This window comes from Armigeres subalbatus, chromosome 2 (genome assembly GCF_024139115.2).
Source record: "Armigeres subalbatus isolate Guangzhou_Male chromosome 2, GZ_Asu_2, whole genome shotgun sequence".
NCBI lineage: Eukaryota > Metazoa > Arthropoda > Insecta > Diptera > Culicidae > Armigeres > Armigeres subalbatus.
Window position 1 is genome coordinate 428735431 of NC_085140.1, and position 16220 is coordinate 428751650.

At 39.7% G+C, this 16220-nt stretch overlaps 1 protein-coding gene across 1 annotated transcript in view; it reads left to right on the top strand.

The window, feature by feature from the left end:
• Positions 1–3853: 3853 nt before the first annotated feature.
• Positions 3854–16220, top strand: part of LOC134217913 (elongation of very long chain fatty acids protein AAEL008004) — a 33696-nt gene continuing 21329 nt past the window's right edge. Inside the window, exon 1 of the mRNA XM_062696750.1 lies at positions 3854–4197. Coding sequence (XP_062552734.1) covers positions 4140–4197 — 58 coding nt within the window. The 5' untranslated portion in view covers positions 3854–4139. The remainder of the gene's footprint in view (positions 4198–16220) is intronic.

A 16220-nucleotide genomic window follows, 5' to 3' on the forward strand; every position in this document is an offset into this window, starting at 1 on the left:
GACCGGGAAAGTTGCGGTGTCCCAGATATTACGAAATAAACGATGCAGTAGTTGAGCGGATGTCATGGGGTCAGCTTTGAGCATCTCGGCTGATATGCGGTCGACCCCTGGGGCTTTATTCGAATTCATGCTTTGGATGGCTGTTTGAATCTCTAGCAGTGATGGAGCTTCGGTATTGACGCGTGTTATACGTCGGGTCCTAAGCAGATCATGCCGAGGTGGTGATGGCCTGGCTGGCACTTGAAAAGTTGTTCGAAGTGCTCGAACCAGCGTTTAAGCTGGTCAGTTGGGTTGGTCAATAACTGATCATTCGCGTCTTTCACAGGCATCGTTGCATTCATCTTCGCCCCGCTTAAGCGTCGTGAGATATCGTAGAGGAGGCAAATGTCCCCGATTGCGGCGGCTCTCTCTCCTTCGTCGGCCAGAGAGTCTGCTCACGCTCGCTTGTCCCGTCGACATGAGCGTTTTACTTCCTTCTCAAGAACCGCATATTGTTGACGGGCTAAAACTTTGGATCCTCTGGCTTTCGATCGCTCTATCGCGGCTTTGGCTTCTCTTCGCTCCTCTATCTTCCTCCAGGTCTCATCGGTGATCCATTGTTTTCTCTGGGTGCGTAGTTCGCCCAGATTGTTCTCGCCGGTGGCGATGAAGGCATTCTTGATGGCGGTTCATTGGTCTTCCACGCTGCCACCTTCCGGAATATCTGCAGCACGCGTCTCCAGTTCTTCAACGAAGGACCGTTTCACCGTGGCATCTTCCAGTCGGCGTGTGTTGAATCGTCGTCCAACTCTTTCCTTCTGCCGACGAATCCGCGCAATGCACAGGCGTATTTCGCCGATGAGGAAGTAATGATCAGACGCGATATCGGCTCTACGTTTTTTCCGTACATCAAGAAGGCTCCGTTTCCATTTTCGGCTGATGCTGATGTGGTCGATTTGATTTTCTGTAAAGCCGTTACCGGAGACCCACGTGACCTTGTGAACCGGTCGATGAAGGAAGAGTGATCCCCCGATCACCATGTCGTTATTACCACAAAATTCTGCGAACAGCTCTCCGTTTTCGCTCATTTCACCGAGACCATGGCGTCCCATAATGCGCTCATGGTTCGAGTTGTCGGATCCGATCTATGCATTGAAGTCGCCCAAACAGAACTTGATATCACCTTTCGGAATTCTATCTACGACGGCATTGAGTTGACTGTAGAAGTTCTCTTTGTCTTGCAGATCGGCAGCATTGGTTGGCACATAACAAGAGGATGAATGAGTATCGATGAATTTTATATAATGATTCAGTTATGGTAAATTATTTTTAATCCTAGAAGCTTTATGTCCTTTATGTCAATGTTAAACTGAATAAAGATTATTAAAAGCTAGGCCGTAAATACTAAACATTTAAAATGTGTTTGTTTTTCTCTCTTTGGTGATGTTGACGTATTTATTCCAAGGTATTTACTCGCACTGTTTTCGGTCCATATAAAGATTTTTTTTAGATTGTTGCTCATCAACCTGGTGTGATTCAATGCCAACATGTCTGGATCCGGAAGTCAAGACAACATCGAAGTGTGTTTCTCATACCTATCATGCATCGACTCAACCGCTAATGAACAACAAGGACACGCAGTTCATCTGATTCATCTTTACGTCGGTCCTGCTGCACCTGATATATGTTTACTTCACTAATACAATCCCTGTTTCCCGTAATATTTATGAGAGGTCGTAGAGTTCTCTGCATCTCTCTCAAGTAAATGTTGAACTAACATTCCTTTCCCATCCTTACCAGTTGCAAGGACGTGGCCAGGACTATTCAGGGCTGTTGGAACAAGCAATGTCTTCGCCTAAGAGTTAATAATTAATACCAAATTATTACCTTTCCAAAAACGGGTGGAACGTTTGCTTTGCTCTTAACAATGGTCTTGAGTAGTACCACCTACGATATTGTGCAACTTGGGCAATGCTAATGCTAATTTTTATCTTTCACTCTGGCGAATGTCTTAGACTGCCAAGAATAGGTATTCTCCCCTACGTCTTTTTAACGCTGAGTTGAAAAAACGCCACGTGGGCATCGGCCCTAAGATGCGCTTTGCGCTTTGTTTATTGTTTTATTGCCCCCTCCCCCCGTGTGGCTTATCGTGGTTATTTTCCAAACCGCCCTCCCCCCATATGTGACCACGTGGTTTCTGGACGGCCCATAAGCCGTGTCACACCGAGAATTAGGGGTATGGTAGACTTTTACCACTGGAAAAGGCACTCCGTAGCGTTATTCCTTGCCAGATGTCCAGCTGCCGACATCACACGGCTATCTGGGCTGTTCGTGGAGAGAAGTTGACATTGACTTTACGTTAACTCTCAATGTGGCCGAACAGCAGTATATGCGACAATTGATCGAGAGAGCTAATTCATGAACACGGATTTCCGGATAAACTGATACGGTTGGACATAACGACGATGGATCGGGTGATGTGCGTAGTTCGAGTTTCAGGGGCATTCTCGAGTCCATTTGAAACGCGCATTAGAAAGCTGTTCATGGTTAACGAATTCAGGCTAGTACGATGCTGAAAAGTACTGTGCAAATAGATAGGGCACGGAATGGTCGTGGAATGATTCCGCTCTTGAAATTTGTAACGCTTTTAACGCCTGCTGGGTAAAGTAAATAGAGCTTTCATTTTTTCTTACGAAAAATATTGCGTACCATTATTTCGCACGGAAAAGTTACATTTATCCCATATGGAATCAGTTGTTCTTTGGCAATTTGATAAAATTTTTCCGTGAAGCCTTTCCGTATGAGCAGCGTACTAGGCTTTATGATTCAAGTGGAGCTATTTTCAGTATATTGATGTACAACTATTTAAAAATATATGCCTTTTCGACCTAGGATAAACAATGGATCGATGTGTACATTTCGGTATATATTTCTTGATGATCCGTTTGAAACATTCCCATTATGGGATTCTAGAGGCGTACTGCGTGCGAATAAGTCTTGTTTAATTATGATACTCATTCGAATCTATCGTGAATTCCGTAACAAAAGTCAATTAGATACAGCAAAAAAACTTAAATTATAATCGTATTCTAACTATCCCAATCACATGTTTTTGCGTTAGTACAGAACAAGCCTCCGCTAAATGCCGGTTGTTGATACATAACAGACAAGCATTTGCACATTAAACTACGCACGATACCGATGAAGATGATCAGAAGCTGAGATTGTATCTTGAGTGAGAAGATATTAACTCGTAACAGAAGACGATTGTGTTGATTAATCGATCGAGGACAAATCTACACTACAGTAATGGCGCAAGCATTTCCCATTGCGACCTCCTGATTGTATAACTGATTACGTCAGAACTTTCTATGGAAGAAGTTTCAACCGGATGAAAATTTACCTATTCATTCCTTAATGATATGCAACAGAAATATTATATGGTAAATGGAATTCGAAGAGTTTTGCTAAAACTAGTTCTATCGCCAACTCTATATAAGATGGTAGATAAACACCTGCCAATAAACAACAAAATGATGAAGCAAACAAAAAATATTCAAATTTGTTCGTGCCTTGTGCTGCCCTTTTTTTGCTTCCTTGTATGTCCACCGCGGTGTAAACGGCCATCATCAACCGGTGCCGGTGCTCGGTGGCTCTGACACTGACTTTAAGAGCGCGCGCGTCCTGCTTATGACCCAAGTCTAAGTACCAAGTACACGATGCGGCGACGGTCGGCGGCAGCGTCGCCATCGAACGGTTTAGCATTGAAATGGCCCCAAACAATAAATGGCTCCTCTCCCCCCAGGAACGAACCCCAATCATCGCCGATCGAGCGTGCGATGTGAGTTTGAGTGCCTATAGACAGTGTCGGTCAGGTCGGTGGCGGGTGCGCAAGTTTTCTGGTCAGCCTTGCAGGGAAATGCGTTGCAGTCTTAGCTGATGCTCGCTGGCGTGCGGATGCTCGCAGAAAACGAAAGTTGTTTGTCTTAGGTTATTGGTCGTTGTTGGTGTGGAAGAAGTGCTGACCTGTGCACGTGCTGCCTAGAAGTTACGCTTGGCGATTTGTTACCAGTCGGTAGTCGGTCGAGTAGTGCGTTCTGTGATTGAAGTGTTTGGTACGGGTGGCGAGTTGGCGGAGTTGGCTGTTAATCGGCAATAGGATGACGAGCTTAGTGGTGTCATTTTCCAGTCAATATGAGAATATCACCAAGGGAGCAGGTAAAAATGAAGTGCTAAATTGTGGCAGTTGTAATTACTTTTTTAATTAGGTTTACATAAACTTCACGACAGGGTGATAATTGATAAAATGGTAGCTGTGAATATCTCAATTGGATATCCCATTGATTCGTCAAGGCGATTTGAATTACTGCCAGATGTGTTTGTCAGCTAAGTTGTGTTGACATCTTTACCTCTGTCATAGAAAATGATGTACCGTGAAGCCGTAGGTTTGTTCACCGTTATGTATTTCGGGTGCGTTATGAAAAAAAAACGCATCCTTATTTTAGCAAGACAAGATACTTCATCAACATTTATTTACGTACTTACTTTTATTTCTACCCTGGGAAGCTATTGCGATTTTTCACAACATTTTAAAAGACAATTTTACGGTTAAAATCAATTTTTATCATTTGCATTTTAATTTGCAATTTTCAAGTAATCTCACATGTTTATGGTAAATATTTGTCAACATCTATTCCTATTATTAGGTTTTAATGCATTTACCGAAGGCAGTAGTTCCCAAGAAAATTTAGAAGACATTCATGGGAAAATTCCTTGGAAATTAAATTAGTTTTACATGAAAAATCATAAAAATCCACCTTGGAAGTTCCGAAGAAATGAAGAATTGCCTCAGAAATTATTGAAGAAAATTCCTTAATAAGATTGGACTCGGAAAAAATGATACATACAAAAATGTTCACCAAAAATTCATTTTAAATCGGATACTTCTAAAATTTCCAGGGACTGTTAATATTAACTATTAATATTAACTATGTTTTTGCATAATTAATTTATTGAATTTCCTCCCCCAAGCTGAATACTCGTACATTTATCTTAATACTGCTCATGAGATCTTGAGCGAGGCTTTGCCCATCTTCCTTACACAATTTCTCCCAGTTTTTCTTCAAAGCTTCATGTTTGATGCTTGAATGTTTTTCCGCTTTTCTTCAACTTCTTCTTCATTATCGCCCAAAACTTTTCGATCGGACGAAGTTCTGGTGTATTTGGCGGGTTCGCCTCCTTTGAGACCACATTAAGGCCCTTCGCTTCGTACCAATCCATTACAGGCTTGGCGTAATGACACGGAGCGAGATCCGGCCAGAACAGCGTGAAATCACGGTGAGAACGAAGGAAGGGCAGCAAGCGCTTCTGCAAGCATTCTTCTCAATAAATCTGCCCGTTTATGATGCTGGTTGTAACGAATGGCTTGCTGCACCGTCCGTACTCGCAGATCGCCTGCCGTGGCCAAGTTGCGCACGCAGAAGCTGTACCGTGATGTATGTCATGGAGGACGAGACATTCATCAAGACGGACACCAAACAAATCCCCGGCCTGGAGTTTTTTTGTTGGTACGTCCCGCATAGAGGTTCAGGAAAAGTTCCGGAAGAGAAAGATGGACAAGTTCGCGAAGAAGTTCCTGTTGTGGCAGGCGATCTACGAATGCGGACGGTACAGCAAGTCGTTCGTTACAACCGTTGGACGAACCATTTCGACGAATTGACCTTTTTGGCCACGTCTCGGGTGGAAAGGCTCGGGTTATTCTTACAGTACTGCCTTATCTTTCGCGCCTTCTCTGGGTATTCCGTTTTCGGTTTTTGGCCGCTTTCAGTGCGTCGCTAAATGGTCTTCGTCTCCTGGAACAACTTCACAACGCGGGACACGGCGGAATAGTGGATTCCAAGCTCTTCTTGTTTCGAATGCATCTTGAAAACTACTTGGCAGATCACGATCAAATTTTGCACACATAAACATAACACTCTAAACTTGTATTACCCAAAATTTCCTTCTACCACCGCGATAAAAAGTTACACCCAAAAGTGTCGCATTTTTTCCGAGTACAATCATGCTGGACAATAAATTTCCTGTGGAAAATACGATAAATTAATTTGAAAAATTTCCCCCGGGAATGCAGAAAAAAATCGAGGTATTCGATGTAAACTCTTAAGGTCACTCCTGACGGAATCCATGTTTCAAAGTGCTCGCGTTTTCGGGGGCACACGACTCGATACGGAAGCAACGCACGCACAACTGTCATTTTTATTATTTCACGCATGCTGCGACGCAGCAAAGCAAAATCAACAAAAATGACAGTTGTGCGCCGTCTTCGTATCGAGTGGTGTGTCCCCGAAATCGCGAGCACTTTGAAACTTGGATTCCGTTAGGAGTGACCTTAAGAGTTTAGATGTAGAGAGACTCAAGCAATTCAAATACTTTTCAGTGTAAATTCCGAAGAATGTCCATAAAAATGTGAAGAATCGAAGCCACGCATTATCCACGTATTCTGCGTATCCACCTTGCTCACTAAACAATTCGCCTTCTTGTGCCTTATTTCCCGCATTCTGTCGACGGTTCGGCCCACCGTAGTCTTCCTAATGTTACGGTGTAAACGATGGATTTTTGGAAATTTTGGAAACGATTATTTTGGAAATTATATTCCCCCCACAACCAAGTTCATCTTTTTGTATTGCAGACTCTTTTTTTGTGTAAACCGTGACGCTCTGCTTAATCTTTACCTTCCCTTTAGCGTTACGTGATTCGTGAACAGTCCCTAATAATACTGGCTCAGATGCACTAATTTCTTATATTTTTAAATGAATACAAGACGGACTCGATTGTCCGGAGACTCGTTTAACCGGAGAAAATGGCTCGATTATCCGGAGTCATATATTTATCCATCATACAAAGGGTAAAATATTAGTCGTGTTTGGCTAGGCTAATCAGACCAGAATATTAAATTAAATGAAACGGTATGAAAAAAATATCTCGAAAGACATTCCACTCAACATAATTAATTTATCACGGAAGAATCCGGAAGAACACTTTCTTTTCATTGATTGTTGAAAACCTGGAAATAACTGGTTTACTGGAAAATACATAACAGCATACATAGCATTTGTTTTACGAAAACATACACAGCATGACGCAGTTCAACATCTCATCCTTTTTTGGTGGTTTTCGTGCATTTGTTGTATATTTTTAATCTCAGCTAAAAATTTTGAATTTGTTTGTAAAAAAAATTTGAAGTTTTTTTAGTTCAATGAAAAAACGGGACAAAATGAGGATTTTTTAGATTACGACGGGACAGTACAATAAGGCCTGAAAAACGGTACTGTCCCGTTAAATACGGTACGTATGGTCAGCCTATGTTTGGCACAACATAAATAACACAAAATCAAGGCAAACGCAGTCGTAACGCACCCAATATGTGCCAAATTTATATCAAAAAGCCAAATTATTCCACTTAGTGGTGATAGTGCCTTTCTCGCTTTTCTAACGGATCCAAAATCAAACATTCATAAAAAAGGCAAATTCATGAACTTCATTTCAAAGCACCAATTTTTTTAGAAACATTTGTAAGTTCATTCTGAGTACGGCGTTGGTATTGAGACTCATGTCCAGAGTGTAAAATAATCGAAATTTTTTGGTGCAATCCACCTTTCTTCACTTGTCAGCTCACTTCCAGACACATTCATAGTCGGCTCTGAACTGTCAATATTCGGTTGAATATTAGTCATTGAATTTTTATGCACAGTTTACAAATTGATAAATTATCTGAAATCTAAACACGTTTCAAATGAGTAAAGTCATTTGTCACATAGAACTGAATCTGACTTTGATCCGCGAGGCACTTTCAACGGTAAACATCAACATAAACCATGCTAATTATATTTTTTTCTGCACATAGTAAGCACACTCAGTGACAGTCGAATGAATGAATTGGTGGAGTAATCGTCTGACAATGTTATTTTATGTTTTGAATATTCATGCGATGTTTGTCAAAATTTGGACCGAAGTTGCTTCATGTAGATGAATATTTTAGGCTCTGCGTCATGCCACCGAATGTTCCTCATGAATATTTATATGAAAGAAATGGCTAACCACCACAGGTGGGCCATGTATGAATTACAACACCAGCTCCACACTCATAGTAAGAAAAATTGTGCTTGTCATCACGATGAAATGGATGATCCGTATTTTCCAAAAGATCACTACAGAGACCACACTGGTCTTAGTTTGAATAAATGAAACATTCCATTCTATTAATGTCATTGAAATGATGCTTTGCAATAAAATTTTATAATTTGGCATTTCGTTGAAATTTCGAAAAAGCTTTCCATAAAAACTAAGAAGAACTTTCAATGGAAATTCCGAAGAATTTTTCGTCGAAATCTAATGAATTGCTTCAGAAATGCCGAAAGTACTGCAATTCAAATCCTAAGTACATTTCCGTTAAAAATTTGGAAAAGCTTACCGTGGAATTTATGGATAATTTAGGTGCTCTTTCCAGAAAATTCCGAACAATTTCCCATGAACTTTAAAAAAAATATCCGTGCAAATTTTGAACAATTTCTTTTGAAAGGCCTTTGTAAATTTCAATAAATTTTCTGTGGAAATTCTCAAGGATTTCTCATTAAAACCCAAAGAATTTCACTTTGAAGCCAAAATTTTTAAGGGAGAGGGCCGTTTGATCGAAGGTCATAAAGCCAAAAGCTGGTCGGACATGTCATTGCCGAACAAATCATTAGACCGAAACTCGTCTGATCGAAAATAATTTGGGAGAGATAGCCGTATGGCCAATAATGTCGTTTTTCAGAACAGGTCATTTGGCCGAAAAAGTAGTCTGGTGTAACATGTCATTTAGCACAAAATGACGTTTTGGACGAAATGGTCGTTTGGCAAAAAGGGCCATCTGACCTAAAATGTTATTTGACCGAAATGGTTATAGCTTAGCATAGCTTAGCTTAGACTGACTGTACATATCAATGGTTATAGGGCGAAAGTGTTGTTTGGCCGAACTGCTCATATAGCTTGAGCTTGAGCTTGATTGACTGCTCGTAGTTGCTACTCCATTATGACCAGATCAGCTGTTCTTGCACAGGGAACCAACAGATGTTTGCTTGGGACTAGCACACATCTTCAATGTACAAGTACTGGTGATCTCATTTGTTCGGTCATACTGGCGCCTGCCACGTCAGAATGCAAGTCAATGTAGGGAAGGGGGAGGAAATGATGATGCAATCACTCGCCCACTGCAAGCCGAATATACCTCTGCACTTGCCACGAGTTCATGCGGAATTTGTTGGAATTTCTGGGTTAGGTTGGAGAGGCAGAGGTCCGTCTTGGTTAACGAGCTGCCAATGTGATAGATAGGAGAAGGTAACTGATGGAATTTCTAATTGGATGTGGGAAACGAGCTCTATAGTTCATTTCCAATTCTAGCAGATTACTGTTAGAATACTCAAGTTGAAGGTATAGGAATAGTAATGGAAACGGGTATGGAAGTCCATTTCCAGTTCTAGCGATTGTTATAACATGAGAAATAAAGAGAAAGATACAAAGTAGGAGAATGGAACGGACCTGGGATTGAACCCACGACCTCCTGCGTATGAGGCAGAAGCAGTAGCCATATGACTACCAAGCCCGCTTCGTTGGGCCGAACTGCTCATATAGCCGAAAAATTCGTTTGGCCGAAAAGTTCATCGGGCCCAAAAATATCGCTTGGTCGAAATGCTCATTTAGCAGAAAGGGCCATTTAGCCGAATGAGGTTATATGTCTGTTCATATGACGATAAGGCAAATGACATTTTCAGACTTTGGGCCCGTTCGGCCTAACGACATTTTTGGCCAAACGCCAATTTCGGACAAATGATCTGTTGGAGAAAACAACCTTTTCAGCCAAATTATCAGTTCGTGGTTCGTATGACCACTTCGCCGGTATGTCACTTTCAGCCAAATGCCTTTTTTTGGCAAAACCGTTTTCGACCTTTTAACCGTTTCGCCCTAATTTCCACCCAACGACTTTCGTCAATCGACGAGAAGGACCAAAAGGCCACAAACCCTCCTGGACGACATTTTTGGCCGTATTACTTGTTCAGCAAGTGACATTTTCTGTGGAAATTCCGAAGAATATCCCTTAAAAATTTGGAGCCATCCAGAAACCACGTGGTCATATTTTTGAAGATTTTCAACCCCCCTCCCCCTATGTGGTTTATCGTGGTCATTTGGCAGACCCCCCCCCCCTTTGACCACGTGGTTTTTTTCAAGTACAAAATTTTTTTTAAAAAAACCTTATATAACTAAAACATATGGTTAATCCGATCAATTTTGAAGATGGACATTTTTAAATGATTCAAAATCAAACTAAACCTAGCATGGAAATTATAAATTTTCATGAATTCGAAGATTCTGATTATGTTATAAAGTTGTAATGTGTATTAGGTATCAGTATATCTAGAACTCACACACCTTCGATGCATCAGGAGGATACAAAAAAAATGTGGACTCGCGAATATGTTATAAAAATTTCGAGAAAAAATTGTAATGGTTTAGAAATATTCCAAAATATCCAAACATTCCATAAATAAATCAATATTAGAAAAAAATAATTACAAATTTTTTAACAAAATAAATGTTTTTTTTTACCTTAAATTAAAACCTTTCCACAAAAAAATCAATAAGGGGCATTAAAAAAAAAAGAAAATTTTCTATTAAAAAATATAAAAAAGCAATAAAATAAAGCATTTTTCCATAAATTACCCCTTCTTTAAAAGCGTTTGAAGCTCATGGAAAATTTTTTCAATTTGATTGCTTTTCTTTCTTATTTTTTATTGCTCTTTATTGATGTGAAAGAAACCCAGCATTGCCCAGGTGTTGCAAATGTCACAATGAACTATTTGCAGCACCGCACTCTAGATCAATTTGCGTGCGTTTGTTTTGTTTTCCTCAACAGCTGACCCAAAATTGTATTTTAATGACTTTTTACATTTCCCCGTTAAATTCACCAACTTTTTGTATTTATATACAAACCTTGCGGATCCCAAAACGAATCGACTAGGGAAATATCTTGCAAATCGGTCAACCCGTTCCCGAGTTAAATTGTCAGGAAGGAAATCTCAACTCATTTTTATTATACACAGGATTTTGTTTTTACACGATTTTTTTCGCTCGTATTTTAGATCGTGTGACTTCAATTTGCTACCAAACTCTTCGAAACATGTTTCAAAAAAAATAGAATAAATCAATGAAAAATCACATGATAATTAATGTGCGTTAAACATTTAGGATGAGTGGCAAATTGAGAAAATGTAAATCGTGTAAAGACAGAATCCAGTGCATAAAGATTATGTGGAGAAAAAATATTTATTTTGTGAAAATGTTTGTAATTGTTTATTGCTAATATTGATTTATTCATGAAAATTTTGTATTTTTTTTTTCGTGGAACATTTTGATTTCTTTATGGAAAATTCTTATTTCACAATTGCAATTTTTGCTTTTAAAAGTGCTAATTTATTATCGTTGAAATTTTTTTTCGGAATTTACGCTGGAGATGTTTTGTTTTTTTTTCGTTAACAATTTGTAGCAAAATTTCCAAGCAAAATTTTTCAGAGAGAATTGTTCTAAAATCATGCCAGCATTTTATCAGGATTGTATGAAGTAATGTCAAAGTTTTTACAGGAAATTTCTTTACTGGATTTTTCCTGAATATCCATAAGAAATTATTTTGAGGTTTTTCTCTTGGATTATTGTAAAAACATGAACATTTTTCAAAATTGTAGCCGCAGTCCGCTAATGCAAAATTGTCGGCGGCGTGATGCTAAAAGCCATCTGCGGCGGTGGCGTGGCGCGACGGATTTTTTTAAAAATATTTTCCCATTTTTCCTATCCAATTTTTTTATTGAAATTGAGACTGAATCGCAACCTGTTGTTTCGGTTTTATTTTTGAAATAGGCTAAGGCTAAGATGGTCAAATAACGCCGATATGCATCGGCGTTGCGACCGACGCTGCGTTACCGGTTATTTTCGATGCACACCTACGTCTTTTCAACGCTGAGTTGAAAAGACGCTACGTGGGCATCGGTCCTAAGATGCGCTTTGCGTTTAATGATTTGTATTTTTACACCGCTATTGTTATTCACCAAAAGCTTTTCGTATAAAAAAAAACACGTGGTTCGAGGGCAACACCCTCCCTCCTCCCATGTGGCTTAACGTGGTCATTTTCCAAACCTCCCGGTGGCGAAATGGTATTCGCCTTGACGCCGAAAACGCCGCCGACCAAAAATTATGACAAACGCTGCCGCCGAACATTTGCGGATCGGCGCATATCTCTAACGGTGGTCAAAACCGTCAGAACCAAGAGGCAAGTAACTCTAAACTTTGCGATAATGTCACGCACCGTCTCGCAATAGTAAGTATTTCATGATATGTCTAGTATCCACGATTTTCGTCAAACAATTAAACGGTTGCCATCTGGGTCCCTATCGCTATTTCCGGGCCCTATATAGCGACCCACTTCTACACCGGTAGTATATAAAAGGGAATGTAAAATGAGAACGCAACTCGAAATTAGCCGTGAGTTTCCAAATTTAGCTCCCCATATTGGGTTGCTAAGTTTCTATACAGGGTTGATATTCTGTGAAACGCAAGGTGAAACGTCACTTTAGTGTTGATAAAAATTGCAGAAAATCCGACTGAAAATCTGTATTTCTTTTTCAGCAGCAATGAATTATTGGCAGTGGCTGATTTTCTTCCCGCCGCTGTCACGTCCAGGCGCTATAGTATATGCGCAAAATAGTCAGCAAGAGTTAACCGCCAGAAATTTGTATGGTGAAAGTCATCTAACGCGGGTTTTCTCAAAATAAGAAACTTTTCATGAAAAACTATTTGGTACCGATTATGTAGGCTAGGAAGGTGTCCGCTACCATGCCCACCAAATATTTTTTTGATGAAAGTGCTTAATTTTGAGAAATCGAACCTTAGATGCCTTTCGCCATACTGATTTCAGAAAGTTAACTCCTAGTGTGTCGCTGTAAGCACGCTCAAAGCAGGCGATTCATTTCGGCGTATATAATCAAATACGAAGGGAAATAGAAGTAACTACAGTAATAGATCAGCTCGATACACAACGGTGCCCGCTAGAGCCCATAATATTTATGGATTTTCTGTGAAAGTTATTCAAGGAGGAGGTCTTTCAGGAATCCCTCAGAAGAGAACTCAGAAGGTTCTTTTAATAATTGTTTAGTATGTTCTTCAAGGAGTTCCTCCAGAAAATCTCCCGCAAGTTTCGCTCTTCTGTCGTTCATCATAGGGAAACTGTTCCGATCTCCATCTCACTGAACATATATTAATCTCATCGCGAAAGAAAGGAATACGGCATCAATTTCGTGGTTTCTTTTCAAAATCATAAAATTTAATATTAAAATAAATCAAAAATCTTTCCATTGCTTTGTTTTTGATGGGATGAACATCGGAGCCATGAGATGAAATCCACGAGCAGTTCCCCTATATGATTTGCTTTGGAAATTCAACTAGGATCCCTGGAAGATTTCCCGGGAGTTCCCTAGCAATCATTGAGTTCTTTTAAGTATCTTTAGCAGTTCACAGAATAGTTTAAGGGTTTTAGGATTTCTTCCAGAATCTCTTGGATTTTTTTATTGGAATTGCCCTCCCGCATAATTCTGGACTATAATTGGACCATCTCTCAGATCATTGCTAATAATAAATTACGTTACTTCTACTATTCAGTTTGTAGTTTGAAAGGATGATAAACCAACCTCTACAGAAATGGTTTTTACTGTATAGTATACTGTGTTTGGCAAATCAACCATATGAGTAATGGGCGGTTAAGTATAATTACTGTACAAAATAGGCTGTTTTCCAGTACATTTTTTTCGATGCACAATATATGCTATGGTTCACTTACAATCCTCGTTTTTCGATAAAACAGCATAGGTTATAATATAGATACAGTAAAATGATATATGGATAAAATCGATGGACCGTATCTCTTATCTTTAATTAGTAGGAGCAACCATTGGTATTTTTTCCTTTTTGTGATGAAAACACGATAAATATGCAACATGCTAATTATGCTTTATTATCCACAAACATCACTAGTATGAAAGGCGGAATGTTCCTGATTAAAGTAATTGGATATTTTATTATATATACTTGAATAGAAGCAATAGCATAATTTTTTGAAACCGGTAGTTTGATACCTGTTTACAACGACGAAAACCGCAGCCGTTTTCTTGGTATATTCGCTTTTCACCTTGAACAGAGTTGCTTGTCATCCAGCGGTACTGCGTTCCCGCGTCTTCATGCGGTCCTTGTTAATATCCAGCTTCAAAATGAGGCACCTCACCTTCATCTTCGATTGGCATCGATCGGACACTAAACTACAGCATCATAGTTCCTCGGGTAAAAACTTCCTGCCGTTTGTGTTTCTTGCGACGCGATGCGGTATCATTTTTGCATCAGTACCTGGGCAGCCGCATCCCTTTCTTCAAACTGCAGGAAACTGTGGGAAACAACAGGATGAATTATTTATTTTGTTAGAAATTGCTTTTTTTAGCAGACAAATTTGATAATATTCTTACCTTTTTAATGGCGCAACAAACTAATTACTCTGCACAAACATAAAGACTTGTTTGAGAAAACCCAGCATTAAACACATCAAAACAAAACATGACAGTCGTACGTCTTTCAAAAGATACACACACTTATTGCAGAAGAAAAACGCTTAACATAGTTTTATCATTGAACGATACGGTTTTGCAATGTATGTGTGGAATCGCAACGAAATATGATTAGCTCCAGAGGATACATGATTATATCATAGCTTCATTCAGTATTGTTTTTTGTTGGGGCGTAGAACCACTGCGTCCATTGAGTTGAACTTTTGTGGTAGCCAGTATTGTTACTATATCTGTTGATGGACAGCCACATTCAATTACCATTTTCTTCTAGAACAAAATCAAACATAGATTATAAAAAACTGTATAGTAACAATATATTACGAAATTACTGCATATGGTGTCGTAGATGAATCTATGACAAAAGGTCGAAAGACAAAAGGTCGAAAGACAAAAGGTCGAAAAGACAAAAGGTCGAAAGGACAAAATGTCGAAAGGACAAAAGGTCGAAAGGGACAGAAGGTCGAAAGGACAAAATGTCGAAAGGTACAAAAGGTCGAAAAGGACAAAAGGTCGAAAGGGACAAAAGGTCGAAAAGAACAAAATGCCTAAAGGGACAAAAGGTCGATAAAGAACAAGTTGGGTGTATTCTGAAGGAATTTGTTAAATGCATTTATTTTCAAGCAGAAATAACACACTCATCTTATCAATCAAAGTTGAAGAATGAGCAATTTTCAAAGAAGGAGTAATTACTATAAACCAATATTATGAATATTTAGATAGTCCTGTTAGAGGTAAAAAAGATTGCTTATTTAACCTTCTTCGGATATTAGAAAAAACTTACGAATAAGATGTTGGGGTCATATTGACCCAGAAATGTAAATGTTTATAAAACAGTCAAATTATAACCGAATTGTAAAGTTTATATACCGTTCGAAAGATAAACTCATCAATTTTGTGGCTATGTGGTGATATGTTGGTCCAGGAGACAATGGCCACTGGGAAACGACTTCCACGGGAACCTTGTCGGTCATATAAGGGGAACATAAAAATCGCACCATATATGCCATTCGATCGCTAATTCTTCATAGATTCTCTTAAAACGGTAATGTATGGTCCATGAGAGAGCTTCCGATGAAAGTGGCCACTCCTGGTACATGCAAGGTGCCCCCGGGGAACCCGCAGGAGGGGACATTTCCGTTTTAGCACCAAAATATGCCGTGCGGCGGCTCTGTCGTCGGGATTTTCCACCATACAGTTGGTTATGCGCTTGAAATCGATAAGTGATCACATTGGCCACTCCTGGTACATGCAAGGTTCCCCCGGGGAACCCGCAGGAAGGGACATTTCCGTTTTAGCACCAAAATATACCGTGCGGCGGCTCTGTCGTCATGATTTTCCACAAAATATATGATAATGCGCTTGAAATCGCTAAGTGACCACATTGGCCACTCTTGGAGCCTATGAGGTGCCCCGTGGAACCCGTAAAAGGGGACATTTCCGTTTTAACACCAAAATATGTCGTGCGATAGCTCTTTCGTCATGATTTTCCACAAAATAGATGATTATGTGCTCGAAATCGATAATTGACCACATTGGCCACTCTTGGAA